The following is a 21,042-nucleotide window of genomic DNA, read 5'->3' as shown; positions in this document are numbered from 1 at the left end:
TCCTGTGTCCTGTCCCCAGGCTGCAGCCTTCCATTTCACACAGGGAGGGGCAGAGGGTACCTCTCACCTCTTCTTTCCTCTCCCTTCCTTCTGTCCATGAATATTTCTCAATCCCCAAGGTACTGCACCAAGTGTTGGGGACACAGTAGAAAATGACAAGCAGCTCTGACCCCAGGGCCTCATAGGCCACCCCAAAACCCATTGCGCATCTTCCCAGACTCATCAAGAAGCCACGTACTCTGGGAAGCCCACTATGATAGCACATTAACTCTGCACTGTCTTATTTAATTGCCTAATTCATTCATGGAGATGGGGCTCATGCATGGTGTTTTTTAAAAGAAATATTTGGATATAATAATAGCAATGATAGTGAACATCATTTTGTGAGTGCCTAGGGTCTGCCATACACAGCATTAAGCCCTTCATGTGGATTATCCAACTTGATACAACATCCCATAAAGTAGGTAGTGTCATTATCCCCTTTTCACAGATAAGGCAACTGAGTCTCTGAGATTAAACAGAACCTCCCCTGCCCCCACCCAACAGCCCAGTGTCCTCTGAAGAGCAAGCCAGTTAGGATTTGAACCCAGGTCTCTACTCTCCGTTCTGGAAGGGTGTAGAATGAAAGGAAGCAGAATCTTACAAGTGACGGATTTGCCCAACCGTTGTCACCAGTCAGGCCTTCAAGTGGAGAATCTACCACTGCCAGGCCGCAGGAGCTGAGCCCATGGCCTGTGCTGGCAGTAGTTGGGGCCCTGGGTGAGCTGATTTCTCCTCTCATGGTGTCAAACACCCTCTATCGCTTGCAGAGATCTTTTTGCCTAAAATTAGCTGGATGTGCATGGGAAGGCTAATTTATGCATGGCCCAGAGCAGTTCCTCTAGTGTGACTCAGAGGCTGGTTCCTTGTTCACGTCAGCAGATTAGGGGCAGGGAGTAGAGGGAATGGCCAAACCGAGTCCCTGTCTGGAGTTGGTACAGCCCCAGTCCATGTGGCTTTTAAGCTAGAGGCCAAGCATTTCTCTAAGTTGGAGGAAGGCCAAACAGGGCAATAAATGTTGAATGTGAGAGAGAATGAAGTTCCTTGAGGGCCCCACATACCTAGCCATGGTCAGGCAGAAGGGCTTTAGAGCTGCTCTGGGCTGAGGGCACACCTAGGCGCAGTGTCTGATGGAGCCGTGTTCAGTCTGATCTGCGTGAACAATGGTGGTAACCTCCAGCCCTCATATGCCCCATCTGTAAAATGGGATAACAACACCTCCTTCCAGAAACATGCATAATAAGGATGCAGAGCAGCCTAGTTAGAAGGATTGCCCCATGTGCAGACACTGATTAGTGTTCTGGAACAGTCAGATTCCACCCTTAGTGGAGAATGTGACTGCTTCTCCAAAGTAATGATAATCATAATGAAAACAACAAGGGTTGACATTTACTGAGCACTTAGATATGGGGCACTTGGCCTAGTCTCAGTCAATGTTCACAACCCATTTTATAGATGGGCACATGGAGGTGTTCAGTCTCTGGGACTGAATCCTAACACATAGCATCACCCATGTGCCAGGTGTTGTTCTAAGCTACTTCATCTGTCCTCACCACAACCCTATTAGTCACTATCTATTATTATCCCATTTTACAAGTGAGGAAACTGAGGCCCAGAGGGGTTGAGTTATTCCACAGCTGGCAGAGCTGGGATTTGAACCCAGGTTGCTCAAGTCTGGGGTCTATAGCGTGATGCTCTTTTGATTCTCCCCAAACCTCCTGGACCCACCTGCACCCTGGGAGAACCCTCTAGGGACCAATACAGCAGGGGCCCTGATTAATCCCACTACAGGTTTTCCTCCTCAGGGATCTTTCTCATTTGGTCCTCATGAAAAATTAGGAAATCAAGGCCTGGCCCAAAGACATACACATAACTGAGAGGTGCAGAGCCATATTCAGAGCTGTCATTATCCTTCCCATTTTGAAGATGAGAAAACTGAGTCTCCTTTATTTTTCATATTATGCCTAACTTCTTGTAGGCTACCAGTACTGAGTGGAATTCCATCTAAGAAATGCTGCTACATGCTTTTCCTTCTCTTTCCTCCACAGCCAGGTTCAAATACCTCTTCCTCCAGGAAGACTTCACTGCCCACCCACCTCACCCTTCCTTTGAGCTCTGTACTCTGGAGAAGCTGATGTTTTGGCTGCTCAACTGTCTGAGCTACTCCCCATGGGCCAGGGACTCAGTGCTCATATCTCAGTTTTACTGGCAGTTATCCTCCCTTCTCTGTGCCAGGCACTAGGCTGGCGCTGGATATACAGAGAGGAATGGGCAGGATTCCTGGCCTCAGGCATGTTCATGCTTCTCCAGTGGCACGCGGTGGGGGATACACAGTGAACCAACTGGTAATGGCCCTGCACAGTGCTAGGGCTTGGCCATAGACCATTCAGTTTCCCAGGGTCTGAGAGCCTGCCAGGTGCGAGGGGGGGGGGTGGATATCTTTTTTTTTTTTTATCATTAATCTACAATTACATGAGAAACATCATGTTTACTAGACTCCCCCCATCACCAAGTCCCCCCCACATACCCCATCAGTGTAGTAAGATGCTATAGAGTCACTACTTGTCTTCTCTGTATTGCACAGCCCTCCCCATGCACCCCCCTCATTACACATGCTAATCATAATGCCTCCTTTCTCCCTGCCCCCTTCTCCCTCCCTTCCCACCCATCCTCCCCAGTCCCTTTCTCTTTGGTAACTGTTAGTCCATTCTTGGGTTCTGTGAGTCTGCTGCTGTGGGAGGGTGGATTTCTTAACCCAGGGTCCATGGCCTAACTGTGAGAGGCTGTGAACATGCTGAGAGCGTGAGCCCCATCTGTTGCACGTGGTTGGCCGTTTTTCTGAGGAGAAAGGCCACAGCTTCCCTCAGGTGCTCCACAGGGTCTGGGGAACAGAGACACTTAAGAATTCCTGACTTCAGAGAATCTCCTGGTCCCATTCAAAAGGCAAAAGTCACTGGGGCAACCCTGCCCCCTAGCAGGCCAGATGTGACAACCTGACACAGGGGTGACCACAGGCCATTCTGCCACAGGTAGGCATTCACATGAGGCTGAGGCCCAGGAACTGCCAGGCAGGGTCTGCTCCCATCTCAGGGCCACACATAGCTATTCCCAAGTCCTGAGCTAGAATCACACAGTGAAGAAGGGATGCTTCCTCTATTTCCATTCTCCCCACTAAAACAAAGAAGAAAATGTGTTTCTAAGCTTCTGCTGGCTCAGCACATAAGCAAAACATCAGCAACAACAGCCAGTTTGGGAAGAAGAGCCAGTCTTAGCTTTTCCTCCTGTCCCAAGAAAGGAGGGCCCAGATGTAGAGGGACAGACACCCAGAGCCACTGGGTACAGTGGGTGTAGGCATGGCAGCCTGGCCCCAGCTCAGCAGTGAGGTCTGTGGCAGCCTCTATAGGAGCTGTGCCCAGGGCAGCACCAGGACAGGGTACCTGGAGCTGTCAGATGGTGTGGGAGGGACCTCCAGCTTCAGACTTCTCATTTGTCTTATGATTATAAGAATTTGGCTGCTGGCTGCCTGCCTCCCAGACTGTGGTCTATACCTGGGGGAGGGATTGTCATCCACTATTTGGAATAATAATGCTGCTACTTATTGAGCACCTACTGCATGCCTAGGCTTCTATTAGGCACTGTGAGGTAGGCATCATCCCATTTTCCAGAGGAAGAAACTGAGGCTCAGTGCAGCCTCTGCACAAAGTTGCAGGATTGGGGAATGCCAGGGCAAAGCCTCATACCCATACTTTTGGGATTTATGTAGGTAACTCTTTTCCCTCATGGACAGGGGAAGTAACTGTGGGGAATGGGGACCCTAACTCTGAGCTCTGGTGCTCCAGCTGGGTTGGTTTCCCTCCTCTCTGTCTCATGGCACCTGACCTGGCTTCAGTCCCCTTCAGAGGGCCCTCCAGGAAACTGAAACCCTCTCTCACTGGAGAGCCTGGGCCTGCTTATTTTGAGAGTTGCACAAAAGCCCCACACCCTGCTCCAGAGCAAGACACCTATGAGTGTCTGTCTCCTTTCCTGTGACAGCTCATCGTCCTGCCTGCCCTGTCTTCCCAGCAGCCTAGAAACCCAGGGATCCCCAATCAGAACCTGCTTTTGGACAGACATGATCCAGCCCAGTGACAGGGGTTGGGAAGCTGGAATTGGCTGCATGGCAACAATGCTCAAGCCCAGATTGGGAGTTTCCTGGAGCTGGGGAAGCCAGGGGCTTGGTGGCTGAATCCCCAAATCCAACCACACCTACCTTCGACGGGTGAGGTTTTGAGGTGTCTGCAGATGGCTTCAGTGTCCCCATAAGTCTCCTTGATCTTGACCACAGCCTCGGTGCCCCGCAGCTCCATGAGGGAGCGGAGCTCCTCCATTGTGCACCCGAACTCGCCCCCATGGCTCGACTCATTTCTTTGGTTTTTGGAGTAAAAGTCGCTGTTGGTCATGTCACCCATGTTTGCCACTGTCCCTGCTCAGGGTGGGCCCGAGGGTCAGCACTGGACGAGAGGCTGCTGGGCGATGGCTCCGTATGGCTGTCCTCAGTACAACCTCACTGGACGGCTGTGGCACCTGGTGGCCAACTCTAGGTCCCAGGGAGAGGGGGCGGCCGAGGTGGGCTGCTGACAGCAGTGGTGAGCTCCAAGGGGTGTCCCCAGGTGTGGGGTAAGGTCCAGGGACCAGAGGGGCTCAGGGTTGTAGACCCAGGAGTCTCCATTCAGTGGGCCCCATGCTGCTCCTGGAGCTGGCATCTACATGGTCAGGGGTGGTAGCTCCTGTAGGGGCAAGCAGAGTGGTGACAAGGGTCAGACACTGGAGGCCTCAGGGGACAGGAGCTTAGGGAAGCGAGCTTGCACAAGCTTGCACATACACACAACCTGTCCCCCAAAATAAGACCTACTACACATGCACATACTCTAACATGGTGTTTCATACAATACCCACAACACACACTGCAAATCCAAATGTACCAGTGCCCACAATGAAACACATCCTAACCCCCTAATTGTCCACTGCGCTATGGAACACACTGGCTTCACAACACACACCCTGGTGTATACACACGCACTGACACACACAGCTCAGGGTGCCCTGCAACACCCAACCCACCCACTTTTAGGACCTATCCCGCCGCCATACATACATGGCGCCCACTTCACACACACACTGGTGGACACCCCTTTCCCTACCAGGCACAGTCTCACACAACCACATTTCTGGGTGTACATGTTAACATCCCTAACTTCTTCCCCCAAAAATGCCTGTGCTCACAGCCTTGTTTACAAACATGATGTGCCCACACAACCTGGGGCATACCTGCTCCTCCAAGTACAGAGCTCCAGGCCCACCTATAGCCTATAAATACACACTCAGGTCTCATGGGGCAGGGGATGGAAGAAGGTCCCCCACCTCCACACGGAGCCCCCAAGCACAGTAATCAAGGCCCTCAGCTTGACCAGAGAAGCCAGCTCATGCATATTCACCAGGACGTCGCTGAGCCCACAGCTTGGCCCCGAGGAGCAGCTGGGGTCCATGGAGCCCTCACCTGGGGGCCCCCACAGCCCAGCACCACTGACAGCAGCCACCACGGACCTTGGGGAGTCCAGCAGGAGGAGGGAGCTTTGGCTTCTTCCTGCCTGCCTTGCCGCCCTTGCAGGAGTGCGGCATCTGTGGGCTGCCAGGAGAGAATCCAATCCACCTGGACACCTGACACCAGTGGCCAAGGCCCAGGCAAGCGTTGGGTGACAAAGGGCTGCTGCTGAGCTTGGCTGGGCCTGGCACAGGGACCGGCCCCACCCAGCAGCCGTGGACCACTGGCCATCCTATGTCCAGGACAGTGAGAGAGAAGGGGAGGGCAGAGGAGAACTGAGCCCCCATCCCAGCCCCAATGATCTCCCTCTTGTCTCTTCTCCCCTGCCCCATCTCTTTCCTTCACAATCCTCTTCTCTTGCACAGAATTTTAGAGCTGGAGGCATTTTGGAGTCAATCTCATTTTCCTATAAGGCACCTGAAGCTCAGAGAGGTAAAGGAATTTGCTCAGAGCGACACAGAGCAGGAGTGGAGGGAGCCCAGAGGGGGGCTGGTCTCCTGACTTCCAGCCAGTCGCTCTTTCCCCTTCCCTAGGGGGCGCTCCCTGCTTTCTCTCTGAAGAGCAGAGGAAGGTGAGTGGACTGTGCCTAGAGATGGTCAAGAACACAGTATCTCTCAGAGCAACCCAGCTTACATCTGAGCTTTCTCAGACGGTGGCTGTGGGACCATGGGCAAGTTCCTTCACTATTCCAAGGCTTGGTTTCCTCATCGGTAAAGCAATAATCATTCTCTCCTGTCTCGCACTATCCCTCAATTCTCTGGGAACTAATTATGAACCATGTTCAAATCTGGTGTGTTTCCACCTGGGATGCAGGTCTTCCCTGACATGCGTCAGGTGTATCATGCCTCACAGGAGGGCACTTTTCCTCAAGGATAAAGTAGGAAACCTTATTTTTATACCGGGACCAACAGCTGTGGTAGGGAGTAGAACATACCATTGAGGCATCCACCTGATGCCTCAGCAGAGACACAGGACACCAAAGAAAGTGAGTGCTTGGGGCTCCCACCCCGAGTCCTGCAGGAACACTCACAGTTCTTGGCCAGCTGAGCATGCACCACCCCCAGAGGCCATGAGTTTGGCCTCGGTGGTGTCTCACTGGGAGGGGCAGATGACGCAGGGGCCAGGCATGCCTGTGTGCAGAGATGCTGCGGAGGTTAACTGGAAGGGTTCTGAAAGCCAGTTTATGAATTCAAATTCTAGCTCCTCCAGCTCCCGGCAGAATGGGATGCAAATTAGCTTTAGTTTTATTATTTTAAATGTACACATATGACATACACAGCTCAGGGTGCCCTGCTTTACCTAAGAGCCCTAAAAAAAGGGAAGGGGAATAACAGTATCTAGTTCATATGAGGCTTAAATGAGTTATTTTATGTCAAATACTTAGAACTGAGCCAAACACAGAGTAAGTACTTGGTAATTATAATTATATATGTGATTATTATCAGTCCGTAGAAGTGCTTTATGAGATAGCAGTCCTGTTATTCTCATAGAACACATGAGGAAACTGAGGCCAGCAGAAGTGAAGTGACTTGCCTAAGGTCACACAGCTAGTGAGTGGCAGAGCCAAGACTGGAACTCGGGCAGTGGATCCAGAGACACTCTGAGTCCGGACACTTTGTCGCCTCTTCTGGTACTTCTCCCTCATGGGGTTTGTATGATCCTCAGGTGAAGTACAGTATGTGAACTGAAAGTGATTTGCAGACCACAAGGGACTTTCTAAACTCAAGGTGCTGTTTTCTATCTGTCCCCCTGCTACCTGCAGCATGGCTTACAGGCACTGATAATTACATCTGTGACAGCACTGCTGTGAGAATTGTTAGCAGTAATTATATTTGTGATGATAATAGTAGGCATGAGTTTGTGTGTTACTGGAGATCTTAATGACTATCATGTTAGGATGAACAATGTTCTTCAACTATCCATCCATCCAACCACCCACCTATCCATCCATACATCTGACCATCCATTCAATAATTGTATTTTGGGCACCTACTTCATGCAAGGCCCTCGAAAATCCAGACATGGTCCCTGCCCTCCTGACAGTGGGGAAGAGAGACAATGAAATGAATGACTCCTATAACACGATGGGTTTGCCATGACATGGAGATCCCTGCTGCGGATGTCCAGAGCAGGAAGGTCTGAGCTGGCCCAGGGTGTCAGGGAAGAATTTTCCTCTCAATATGAGTAGAGAATATTTCCCCCCCTACAGGTTAAGTAAGACTTAAGTCAAAAGATGGACATAAGAGAAACCGAAACACACAACTGTCTGTTAGTAAAAGTCTGGAGGGGCATAGGAAAAAAGGTAAAGGAAGGGACCAGTGTAAACATTTATGGATTTATGGAGGCTGAAACTCTCGTATAACAAAATTAGTTGAAATCAGAACTCTGCCCCTGTAGGTGACTTATCTTAAACTCCCTTCTTTGCGATATTCCACTGCAGCTACCTTTTCCGATGTGGCTCTTCCCCAGCCCCTCTCACCCCTGGCTCCTGCATCTCACAGGGGCATGCATGAGACCACCCTGTTCTGGGCATCTTTGTCCTTCTAGGTTGAAGAGCTCACTCTGGTACTTTATCTGATTGTGGGGTTTGCTTGATTTGAGAGTGTGAAGTCCACTGGCACAGAAGCACTTGTATGATGCCACACAAATGATCTTCTGACAGACACAGCTGAAGACCTGGTAGTTTGTACAGAATCCATCATCTGACTGAATTTCCATACCTGTCCATCCCTATAGTACAGCACTCTCCAGCACCCAGGCCTTCACTTGCCTGACAATGGTCTGTGCTACTCAGCACAGTGTCCTTTTCTTGGAAGCCCTTTCTGACCACCCAGGACTGTGCAAATGCTCTTGACTACTGGCTGCCCCCCGTATCATGCCACAGTGTGCATTGCACACTTTATTGCTGTCTCCCTCCCCAGGAGCCTGAGAGCTCTGTGTGGTCATTAGCCATGTCTATTTTGTACTTAGTATGGTGCCTGCTATTCAGAAAAAACTCTTGGTGAATGAAACAGTATCTAGATCAGCATTTAGGTCATCTGTCCATGGGAGGTGTAACTGTAAGTAGGTCTTTGGACCTCAGTCTCCTCAAGTTCATATGCAGAAGGCCTAACCCCCAGTGTGATGCTATTTGGAGGTGGGGGCCTTTGGGAGGTAATTAGGTATGAGGGTGGAGGCCTCATGCATGGGATTAGTGCTCTTACAAGAAGACGCAAGAGACACATGTGAAGACAGTGAAGACACAGTGAGAACACGGCCATCTGTAAGCTAAGAAGATGGCTCTCAGTAGAACCTGAACCTGCCAGCACCTTAATCTTGGACTTTCAGCCTCCAGAAATGTGAGAAATAAATTTCTGTTGTTTGAGCCACTCAGTCTATGGTATTCTGTTATAGCAGCCCAAGCTGAGGCAAAGGCCTGGGTAGGGTATATAGCCAGTCCTGGGCCCAGAGAGGTTGAACAACACACTAGAGGTCACACAGTCAAGAGGGCCCAGAACTCATTGAAAAGCCCCTCCTTGTTTTCCAAACTTCAGCTTGTGATTCCTCCCCAGGGGCCTCAGTTTCCCCATGTGGAAAGTGAAGGCATTGGACTGGTGTTCTCTGGGGTCCTTTCAGGCATTGATATTCTAGGCCCTTTGGAATCCAGGAGAACATTCTGACAATATTGGATTTATGCATTTTAGTTTCATCTTATTAGCATTTAAATGACTCTGAACTGTTACATTTCAATGACTCAAGAATAGGTTAGGGGCGCCTTAATAAAATGTCTTTGCCAGGAGGGATGCTGGCAAAGGAAGGAGCAATGTTTTTTTTTGGAGGTAATTTAACAAAGAAGGAATCTATCTTTCGAAGGAAGGATTAAAAAAAAACAAACTCAAATCCCAAACCAACAGCTTTTTAAATTCTAACTGAGGGATGGTAGCTGGGACCATCACAAATGAATTATGTGCTAAAAATAACTTTCAAGATGCAGAATCCTTCTGCTTTAAGATGTGCTGAATTTAAATGACACCTTAATATGTATTTTTAAAGTCACCTTTTCCTTTGACTTGTTACTGCACCAATGACAGATGTGGGGGACACAGGTCCCATCTGCACATCCTGGGTGATGAGGCCTGGTGCTGCTATCTCATGGTTCTGTGACTTGGGAAAGGCTCTGAATCCCACCTTGGGCCTTAGTTTCTCCTCCCAAACAGAGCCAACCAAACAACCTACCTCACAGAGTTTTGTAAGGACTGACTGAGACAGAGCTTAGCCCAGGTCCTGGCACAGAAGAACTTACTAATGATGACTTCTTATAATGATAACGCATTGCCTGCCTCTGTCCTCTGCTCAACCAGACTGTCCCTCACACTGCTGTCCTTAACATGGAACTCAGACCAACCTGCCATACCCACAAGGCCCCTGGCGCTGCTAGGAAGGCTGGGGAGGGTCCCCGCTTATCGGTACAGCATACTAGGACAGTATTCCCTCTGCCCTGGTTCTAACTAGTTCCCTTGGGGCAGAACATTTTCCTGTATGCAAATTCTGGCTTCTGTAGAGCCCCTTGCCCCAGTGATGGGAATCCTCCTCCTTGGTGCTGACCCAGGGAAACAGGTGAACTCAGCCTGGGGCAGGATAGCTGCTCCTCCCTCAGCCTCACCTGGAGGGTCTTAGGTGCCCCTCTCTGGGGGAGGGAATGTCCTCTGTGTGTGTGTGTGTGTGTGTGTGTGTGTGTGTGTGTGTGTGAGAAGGGGAGAGTCGACTATGTGAGTAGGAGTGTGGGTGAGCATATGAGTTGTGGGAGTGCAAGGTCAGTGTGAGATGCTCAGCACAGCTAGTACACAGATTGGGGTACACCTGGGTCAGAAGGAGTGTGAACATGCCAGCACTGGCTTGGGCTTGGAAGGAACTTTGTGTATGTGTGTCTGAGAGGGTCCCTGTGGTGCGTCAACAAATGTGCACATAGTGTGAGTGACCCCAAAGGACAAGGTTTGCCATGCAGGTGTACTGGGGCATGTCAGCATGAGTGAGTGTCTGTGAGAGTAAGTGAACCAGAGTGTCTGTGCCCATCTCTGAGTGTGCAAGTACCACAGAGTGTGTGTGTGTGTGTGTGTGTGTGTGTATGTGTGCATCAAGCTGACGATGACAATCTCAGCTTTGAATTCGTACAGTTGGGGAGAGAGAGTGGGAAAAGAGAAAGGGAATTGAAAATGAATACCTCAGAAGCGAATTTAGTGCTATTTTTGGAAAATTCTTATCCTGTTAACCAGAAAAGGAAAATCTGAAAAAGAAAGAAAGAAAGAAACAGCCACGCATCAGCCTCGAAGGCACAGATGGCAGAAGTAGGGCCAAGGGGTGGGCTGTTAGGGACGCAGGGCTTTTGCATAGCTTCTCATCCTCCTGCCTGGCCTGAGAGAGGGTAGGTCCAGCCGTCAGCTCCCTACAAGGGTCAAGTCTACTCTCCATTCTCCAGAGCAGCTGACAGTGTGAGATGGCAGGAAAAAGCCCATTTCTGGTCCTACAGGTACCTCAGACACTACTCATCCACCCACCCACCCATCCTTCATCCATCCTTCCATTCATCCACCCTTCTCTTCCATCAGCTGTTCACTCATGTGTTCATCTGTCAGTCTCTCCTTTCTTCCATCTGTCCAACAATCCACCCATCCAACAAACCTAAGGCGGTGGATCTCATGCCTTGCCCTGGGTCCTGGGGTTCTAAAGAGAGCAAGGGAAGTGCTCAGATCCTCCTCCTGCTGCTTACAGTTGGCTCACTCTGCCACAAAGAGCCTCTAATAATCCCATGGTCAGAATCTGTGGGCTGAGTTGAGTGATTCTTGCACAACTTCTGCTTCAGGTTTTGGGATATATCCCAAATAGCACTTGCTTGGGAACCAAATATACTGTGTCCTGCTCTTGGCTTGACTACTAATATTAACAGTGATTGCTTAGCAAATGCTTCCATGGGCCATGTGGTATCACTGGCCCTACCTTATGGGCAAGGAAGCTGGGGCTCAGAGAGCCTACAGATGGTCAAAGCCATACAGACAGGGCCTGGCATACTTTAAATATGCCTGCTGGAGTCCAAAGCCTCTGTCTTTCTTCTGTGTCCCACTGCCCTTCACCAATTCACAGTATGGCCTTGGGCCAGTGCCTGCTCCCCTGTGCCTCAGTTTCCTTTTCTGTGAAGTGAGGGAAAACCTGTCAACCTGGACAGATACTCAGTCTCAAAAGGCCATATTAGCACTATCCTCAAGGATTCTCCCACCACCTGATCCTTGTTTCTGGAGGCACATGAACTCCCCCCACCCCCCAGGCTGCCTTGTTGCCCTGTTGCCCCAGCAGGAGTGGCCATCCCAGTGGAGGGCAACATCCTGCTTGGCTGGAGGCTAAAGACAGGAGAAGTGCCCTAGAATCTGGGAGTCACAAGCTGATCAGAATACACTTGCTGCCTCTGACATCCTCTTTTCCCACCCCAACCTCTGGTCAGGAGTGTTTGCCTTCCAAAATTTGTATCTTTATGTGCTCCTTGTTTAGAAATCTTCCCTTTAAAAAAATCTTTGAGAGTTTTTGTCTGAAGATAAAACAGTAAAATCACCAGCAGATGGAGGTAAGAAAGCCTAGCCAAGGCAGAAAAATGTAGGAGACTACTTCAGGGTCCAAGGCAGGGGACATAAAATAGAAGACTGGGGATGGTGGCTCTGCCTGGGATGGAGCAGCTGCACGGGACACGTTCTTGGGTTTCAGTGAAATGCCTCGGCCACCTCCCTAGCCTCATCTCTTGCCCAGCCCAACTCTCCCTACAGATGCATTGGACTCCTTGGACCCCCTTCGCAGCCCTGATTGCCCCAGCCTCAGATCCTAATTAGAGTGACACTGTCTTCATCCTCCTCCCTCTCGCTCACTCCCTGCTCTGTCCCCATGGACTATAAACAATAATCCTGAAGGGGGCCTGAAGGAAGGACAAAAACTGTTAACAGCAACACTTAGATCACACCTACTACGTGCCAAGTACCATTCTACGCACTTTGCATTTGTTATCCCATTTAACCCTCTGCAACGACCTTATGACACAGGTACTACCAGCACTCCTGTTCTACAGAGAAAACTCAAAAAGAGAGTGTAGTTATTGGCATAAGATCCTTGCTTAGGGGGTGGCAGACCCAGTTCTCAACACACACAGACACTCCTAAGGGTGCCCCAGGCTCACTCACATCCCTCTGACCACTAGATCAGGCTCCGGCCCTTTTTCCTGGTTACTATAGTGAAGCACAGGGTTCTGCTGTGTCAGTACTCTGGCCACACACAGCAGGTCACTGGCTGGTTGCTGAGTCCTCAGGCTCACCTCTGACCGTGAAGGGCTGGGGCCCAGGGAGCTGTCTCTGGGGATAATGTGCTGATGGATGGATGAGGGGAGGTGGGTGCTGGGGAGGGATTGGGTGGCTGAGCTCAGGGAACCTGATAACCATAGGCCATCTCTCTTCTGCAGGCTGACCAGCAGAGACTGGGAGTGAGTGCTGTCTGAGTGGTAATGGCGCTGACTTACACCCTGCTGGGGAGGACAGAAAAAAAAAAAGCAGGCACCTGGGAACTGTCTCCACTGGGAGCTGTCCCCAAGGCTACAGTGCTGACTGGGGATGTGGGGTGGGCTTTAAGGATCACGTGCAAAGGAGCTGTCCGTGCCCCGTGGTGCTAGAATAAAGCAAGGGGTTTTAAGTGCCCATGGGAGCTATCCAGGAGAGCAGTGCTGACTGACAGTGTGGTGTTGGGGAGCCTGAAGTTCTGGGTATGGGTGGAGTGGGGAAGGCAAAGGGCCTTTTCCATGAGTTCTCTGAATAAGCACGGGAGTTGACCCCAGAGATTTAATGCTGAAGCTCAAAGCCAGGTTCTTAGGCAATGCGACGTCCCAGTGAGCTGGCCTGAGCCAACAAAATGACACTATGCAAAAGGCCACGCTAGGATGCTTAGGTGCATATACAGAAGACCCACCTTGGCTCATTGGTGCCATCTGTCACCAATGCCAAAAAGCCCACCATTAGTGATCCATTCTTTTGCACTGTGCATGGTCCCCTCCCTCTGGTTTGGCTGGGACCATATTTAGTGATGGCATTTCCATTTGACTGAGTTTATTAAATTATTTTCCTCATGGAGTAGGGAAGGAATATTCACCTATAGACATGACAGGGGATGAGTCTTAAGTTGGGATATTACTTTTAAATAGGTGAGTCAGTCCTTTGGGGTCCAGGCCAGAGAAGAAGGAAGCTAAGGGTTAGGGGAAATTCATTCTACATGGTCTGAGAATGCAGAGTCCAGGAAATAGAACTAATGGAGAGGGAGAAAAGCAAAAATCAGGACTCTTGCATTCTAAGGAGGAGGTGATAAGAATGATACAGGCACTGGCAAGGCTGATGTATGTACATATGTGTGGGGTGTCTTTTAGATTCTACTTCTCACTACTGTGGCCAGTCTTCTAGGCTGAAGCAGAGCTTTCCCTGGTTTTCTGACTGTGCACTCATTGCCTCCCATGGCTGAGCCCAGGTTCTCTCTCTCAGAGTCTCCCTGGTGGAATGCCAAAGAGCTCTGTCAGGCCATCAACTTGGCCTCAAACCTGAAGGCAGGGAATCAGAAGGCAAGGAAGTCAAAGGAGCAGTGAGAGCAGTTCTCACTGGCCAGTTTCCTCTCCTTCTTACTCTGATAAAGGCTTCTCTGTGGGGAGCTCAGGAGACCCAGGGCAGAGCTACTCAATGTGCAGCCCCCTGAGGGCCACCTGCGTTGGCAGCCATTGGGAGCTAGCTGAAATGCAGGCCTCCAGCCCCAAGCCTGCAGAGATGAGTCAGTCTCTGGTGATGGGTGCTAAGAATTTTAAACAAGCAGAACTACTGCCCTAGAGCTTGGGGGCTCCAGCTCCAGTTCCTTTTTCAGCTCTCTTCCTCTTACAGCCAACACTCCCCCAATCCAGGGCTCTGGAATCCTGCCCTGCTCTCGTGGCCCAGCCTCTGGCTCAGAATCACCTCCAGGTTCCTGTCTTTACCCTTTCAAATGGCACTTCCTGCTAGGCCAAACCTGGGTGGCTCCTGGGGACAACTCCCACTGGCCAGTTCCAGCACCCTTTCCAGTCTTCACAGCTGTGCCCACGGCAGCACCCCCGCACCTTCTTCCCACTCTCCTATGGCTTCTCTGACCAATTCTTCCCTGAGGTCACATGGCTTCTCTGTTTTAGGCCAACTGTAGGCTTTTACCCATGTTCTGCCCTTGACTCTCTTAATTCCTCACAATTAATGCCCTGGGCAATGTCACCCATCTGGCATCAACTTCAGCCCTAACACAGGTGGTTCCCAAACTGACATTCCACCTTGCCCTTCCTCCCAAGCTCTAGAACCAACCTTCCATGGCTGCCAAATTTCTCCTCTGCAGGTCCTCCAGGCCTCAGACTCCCCTAAATTCCTTCATTCTTCTATGACCCCTGAGTCATTTATGGCGTCTACAGCACCCTCCCAGGTTCCAGGTGGACTATCAGGCTCACCTTTGACTCTTCCCTTCTTCACATCCAAACAGGTGCCCAGACCCAGGGTGCAGTGGGGCAAGGGCTCGGGCTCCCTCCTCTTCCTCACCACCCAGAGCTCCTGACTCCAGTTCAGGATCCTCATCTCCTGATCAGCCTCTCACTCCCTCTCCTTCCCTGTCCTCAAAGTGATGCCGACGATGACTCCCACCTACCAAATGGCTTCCATGTGTCAGGAACTGTATTAGGCTCTGAACATACTTATCCCACAATAACCACATGCGGTAGGCAATACTGTGCCTATTTTACAGATGAGAAACTGAGGCTCAGAGAGGTGAGATAACATTATGCCCAAAGTCACACAGCTAATGAGTGGCAGAGCTGGGGGTAGAACTGGGAGCTGTCTGACTCTAAAACCACCACAGTATGTTGCCTCTTTGATTTGACCATGCCATTGTCTGGATTAAAATCATTACTGGATTCCAGTGCTTAAGAAGACACACTCTTGTTTTCACAGAATCCAGGATCCTGCCTGATTGGCTCAGAGCCAGCTTCTCTGAGCCTGGGACCAAGTGGACTCCTTGCACTTCCTGAGCAATTAACATGCGCCTGCCTCCCACCTTTTGCACATACTGTTCCCTCTAACTAGGATAGCCCACAACCACTTTCCTACTGATCAAAACCTTTATCTCTAAGGCCAGCCCCAGTGCCAACTTCTCTGCGAAGTCCTCTCCAGTTCCTCTGTTCCAAATTTCAACCCTGTTCTCACTACCAGCCCATCACAAGCAGCTCATTCCTCGACTCCACACCCTCTACTCTCAGTCTTGGGGTGAGTTCTGCCAGCGTGCCTTCCCCACGAGACCATAAATTCTCTGAGAACAGCACCTCCCCAGCCGCAGCACCACCAATGCTGGTTCCATGACTGAGAAAGCAATCTGGAAGGACACTTGGGGCAGTGGGCCTTAGAGTTCAGTCTGCATTTGAGAAGTGACAACAGGTCTGCCAGACGGAAGAGCCGACGCTGAATGCCCCCAGGCAGCGTGCCACAGCCTTCCAGGGGTCAAACTGGCAAATCCCACCTGGATCCTATGAAGTAGCTAGATTGCCATCCCATGTCAGATAGAGCAGACAGAGACTTTGCCAGGTTATGGAGGTTGCCAGGGTCACGAAACTGTTGGATCTGAATCCAGGCAGTCTGCTGTCAGAGACCCTGCTGCGATCAGCAGCCTAATTCCCTTCTATGATGACTCAGAGGTGGCGGTGGCTCAGGCTTAGAAACTTTTGGGTTCTGGTGGGGAGGTATCCCAGCCCTTCTGGACCACCGTGGTCAAACCTGGCATTTCTGCCACACCCAGTGTTAGGTCCCATGGAGATCCTTGTGGCTTTGCCATTGTATTTTTCTCATGCCTCTTCTTCCTTCTCCACCCAAAGCTGGAGGTCAGGACAGGACATCAATCTGCTAGGAGGTAGGCCCAGGCATGCAGGGCACCCCCACATCGACCTTGTCCTCTGTGTTGGCTGCTCTGGCCCCAGAGCCACCCCAGTGGCATGCCTAGACGCTAGATCCCAAAATCCCATGTCCCAAGGGCCTGCAGAATCTCTCTGCCTCCTGCATCCAACGGGCCGGCAAGCTGATCAAATGCTGCCCCAGCCGGCCCACTCTGCAGCTCTTCCCCTGACTTGGCATGGCTGTCCTGGCCACTGCAGAGATGAACAGAATCTGCCCGGCACCTTGAACAGATGGTGCCACGTCTAAAAATAACGCTGCACCACACTCCCGGGTGCAGCTGAGTTCCAGCAACAGAAGGGGGTGCGGGTGGGGGTGGGGGCCGCTAGCTGCACTCACCAGCCATCTGCGCAGGGACAGATGTGAATGCAGCCTCCCAGGGGATACAGGCCCAGGGGACTCCAGCCTTGTTGAAGCTGCATAGAGCCACAGGCCTGCTGCTGAGGCTCTGAGCCCTGAAATGAAAGCAAGTGAGGCCATGACAGGTGTGTACAGCCTGGGTCCTCCCTATCCCACCTCCATACATTGGGTGGCTGGGATCCCTACCTAGAATGCCCTCTCTTCTTTGCTTGTTGTGTTCTACCCCATATCTGGGGCCCTAGATCTATGATCTCTAGTGTCATGTCCTCTTGTGAATTCTCTCCCCACTCTGAAGCTTCTTTCCTTCTATGGATTCTTAAACCACTTTTTGTCTGACTCACAACTTAGTAGGGTCAGAACCCCTTTTGTTTGAGGCTTAGAGTCAGAGAAGTCAGGGTTAGACCCCTTGCTCTGGGTGGCCATGGGAAAATCAAGGCAGCTCTCTGGTCTCAGTTACCACAGTTCTAAAATGAGACAATAATTGCCCCTACCTCATGGGGTGGTTGGGAAGATAATGTGAACCAATGTAGGGCACAGAACTCAGCCCAGAGCCTGGCTAGTGAGATGCACAATCAACCAGAATGATGATGATTTCCTGATGGGGAAATGAAGGTCCTGAGGTGGAGGGCACTGGCCCAAATCCATGGAGAAGGTGCTGGCAAAGCTGGTCTCAGGTCCAAGAGCTCTCACCTTCCTGAGCCATCCTCCTCTCCAGGGATGTGTTTCACCTTCATCCTTGGGCAAGGTTTTCCCAGAGTGCCAGTCTCTTCTCTAATCCTGGGAGCTGGCCTGGAGGACCTAAAGGACCCTCTGAAGATGCCCCTCCCCATTTCTTGCTAAGAACCAGCCCTGAGCCTCCTCTCCGGTCCTGCTCCCTCCAGCTTCTCAAAGAGGCTCAAGTCCTGCCAGAGTTCAAATACCAAAGTGCTTCCAAGGTCCCAGGAGACCCCAGTCCTTGGACCCTGAAGGTATCCACAGCCAAGAGACCCCTGCAATGCCCCACAAAAGCGCTGCTTTCTCTTCTTTCCAAGACTTGCCTGTCTACTGTCTTCCTCGTCCCAAGACTGGCGATGAGGCGACTTGGAAGAGTTGGGGAGGGACTCTGCTTCCCTCCTCCCTCAGGGGGCCATGGTCCAGCCTCTTCATCACCACTGTTCTGCTTTTCAAAGGTCCTTCTCTAGTCACCTCTGTGCTTTTCCATCCCAGGGCTCCCAATGGCTCTGGAGGGTCTCCCTGAAGAGGAAGGGTACAGGGACCATAGAGGGGACCTGTCTCCTGGACTCCAGTCCTCATGTCAGGCTGCCTCTAGGGCCGGCTCTCTGCGGTGTGTAATCCAGGGGCGTTTACGTGTTTGGGTTTCAGAGGCACTCAGAACCTAGGTTCAAATATTATCCAACTCAAAGTCAAGAAATCTTTCTCTAGCCCACCTCACTCACTCCCTTCGTCTTTAGATTTCTCAGTCCCTGATACCCTCTGCTTGGCAACACCTAAATCACTCCCTGCTCTGCAATGCCCACATTTGCTACCCTGGACTCCTTGCAACAAGGGCCTGACACGGCCAGAGCTACCACCACCCCTCTTTCCCTCTCCAGGGTCAGACATGACATGAAATGGGTGCCAGGTTTGGGGGGCTCTGTGTGTACATTTCTAGTGGCTGACACAGGCCTGCACAGATCTGGTCCCTGACCATCCTGTGTGTACTATGGGAGTACCCCAGGAAGCCCCTCCTCAGAGCAGAGACCACCAAGTGGGCACTGCTGTTTGCAAAGTTTGACAGAGAAGCCAGAAGAGGCCCCGATTCCCCAAGCTTACTTGAATTCAGAAACCAGAAGGGACCTCAGACGTCAACATCACTGTGCTGCCCAAGCCCCTCCACAGTACTTGTGTAAAGTCCTGCCTGTGCTTACGTGCTTCCAACGACAGGCAGCTCACTCCCTCTTTCCATGATAATCTATGTCAATGCTGCTGGTTACAAAGTTATTTAGGTTGAGCTGAAATTTTCTGCTTATGAACTAGTTTTCTGTTGTTTTACAGTTAAGGTGTGGTTTTCTGACTCATAGAGAATAATCTTGCTCCCTCTTCTCCCCTGAAAGTCCATGACCATGAGTGCATAGAGATGTGTGTGTGCATGCACCAGACAGGGCAGAGAATGTACACAGCTGTGCAACTGGGCAAGCATGTACAGATATGTGTCTGTGTGTCAGAACAGGGTGGGACACATGTGTGGTTGCATATGGGGTGTGTTTAGGCCTACCTGACCATGTCTTAGTGGGAGATGTGTTGAGGTTTGCAGAAAGTGTATGTATTTTGGAGAAAAGACACTAGACTGTGTGTGCAGAGGTGTGTTAGAAAGCCATGGGTCATGGAGAAGAGTTTTATTTCTATCTTGAGATAATCTTAATCTCTCAGTTTGGGAGGTGAGTGGGTAGTGAGAGGGGCACCCACAAAAACTCCAAACAGGACAGAAGGCCAGCCTGTAACAGATGCTCATCACTGTCCATGGGGCTGTGTGCAGGAGGCCCTAAGCCATGAACCAACCCCTAAGCCATGTCATCCGATGACTTTAGCTCTCAGGGAACTCTGCCATTAGGGTTCACCCTGAACAAAATGGAGTGTCAACAAAATGGCATTTTATAGGAGTGTTCCTAAGATGCTTTGCAGTTTGAATTCACAAAGAACCTGCAGATTATTTCCACTTCACAAGAAACTAAGGCTACAAAGATTCAGGGGTCTGCACTGGGTCCCACAGAGAGTGACATCTCCAGGGAGCAACTGGGAGCTCAGGATCCTGCACAGTACATGGACTGCCAGGGCTGGTCACCCTCAGCTATGGATGGGTAGGCATTGGGCAAGCCTGTCTAGGGGGTCTGCGATTAGCTCTCCTCACTCTACCGTTGTCCCTCTTTGGGCCTCAGTTTCTCCAAAAAAAAAAAAACGAGGTCTCGGATGGCTTCTAAGAGACCTTCATGAGCTGACTTGTGGTAAAGCTTGGACACTGTATCAAGACTAGAGAAGGGGGTGCCCCTGGTGCCTCATACCCCCGCACCCCAATGGACTTGTATTTACCCTCAGATCAGACAGAGTTATCTTCTGACACTCAGGCATCTGGGAAGGGGTGGGGGGAGTTTCGTGTTATTTAATAATAAAAAATCAACTCAGAGCTGCCTTGTGGGCCACCTGCCATGTCTCAGTGCAAGCTATTCCCTTCCTTCTTTCTTCTCTGTCTGGTAGACTCCTATTCACCCTGTAGGGACCAGCTCAGAGGAACCCTCCATGGTGAACTCTATGCTGACCCCACTCTCAAAGCAGAGTGAACTGATCATCCATGGGACTTGACTGTTCATGCCCTTGAGGCAGAGGACGGTGTCCATCCATCCCCGGGTCCAGTGCATCTGACAAACACAGTCAGTGCCTACCAGAAACTTGCCAAGTGGCTGTTGGAACCCATAGCTTGATTTTAGAAACTGAGAGAGAACAAAACTGCCTGAGTCGTAGACTCATCCATTTCTTCAATAAATGCTTGTGTTTGAATACAAATGCAGAGAGCATGTATTGAGCACCTACTGTGTACCCAGCACTGGCCTCCAGGAAGGAAGGAAGTTGTAGCTGAACTAGAGGAAATGAAATAACATTTCTGGCAGGGAGACGGCCACAGAAATAATAGCATTGTGTTAGCAGTAACAGTACTAAAAATAACCATAAAACAGCTAAGTTTTATTACTACCAAGTGCCACTTCTTGTAATTAGATTTTTTTCATGCATGGTCTGGCTCATACCCACAACAGTCTCTGAGGTAGAGGCTCTTATTTTCTCAAGTTTACAGACAAGGAAACTGAGGCTCAGATGGTGGGGTGACTGGCTAAGGTCATATCAGGGCCTGCATCAGGGTCTGAGTCCCAAGACTGTACTCTTGACATTGCCATTCAACAGGTTCCCAGACTTGGAATCAGCACAAATGCAGTTACCCCATGGTGGGGGTAACAGTGGAGTGATATATAGTACTCTGAGGGGACAGAGAAAGCCACCTCTCCCTCCTCCTCCCCAAGGTAGAGGAACGGCACCCAGTGTCCA

General features: G+C 50.7%; 1 protein-coding gene across 18 annotated transcripts in view; it reads right to left on the bottom strand.

Annotated features, from left to right (window-relative positions):
- The window catches only part of ATP2B2 (ATPase plasma membrane Ca2+ transporting 2), a 353,731-nt gene that overhangs the window by 110,141 nt on the left and 222,548 nt on the right, over positions 1-21,042 (bottom strand). For all 18 annotated transcript variants that reach the window (XM_057506664.1, XM_057506651.1, XM_057506661.1 and 15 more), the window contains one exon: positions 4,289-4,805. In XM_057506664.1, the coding sequence (XP_057362647.1) occupies positions 4,289-4,487 (199 nt within the window). In that variant the 5' untranslated portion in view covers positions 4,488-4,805. The remainder of the gene's footprint in view (positions 1-4,288; positions 4,806-21,042) is intronic.

The sequence above is a fragment of the Manis pentadactyla genome, chromosome 1, assembly GCF_030020395.1.
Source record: "Manis pentadactyla isolate mManPen7 chromosome 1, mManPen7.hap1, whole genome shotgun sequence".
In the NCBI taxonomy this organism is placed as follows: Eukaryota; Metazoa; Chordata; class Mammalia; order Pholidota; family Manidae; genus Manis; species Manis pentadactyla.
The sequence above is the reverse complement of the archived record's forward strand: the minus strand, read 5'-3'. Positions and strand labels throughout refer to the sequence as shown.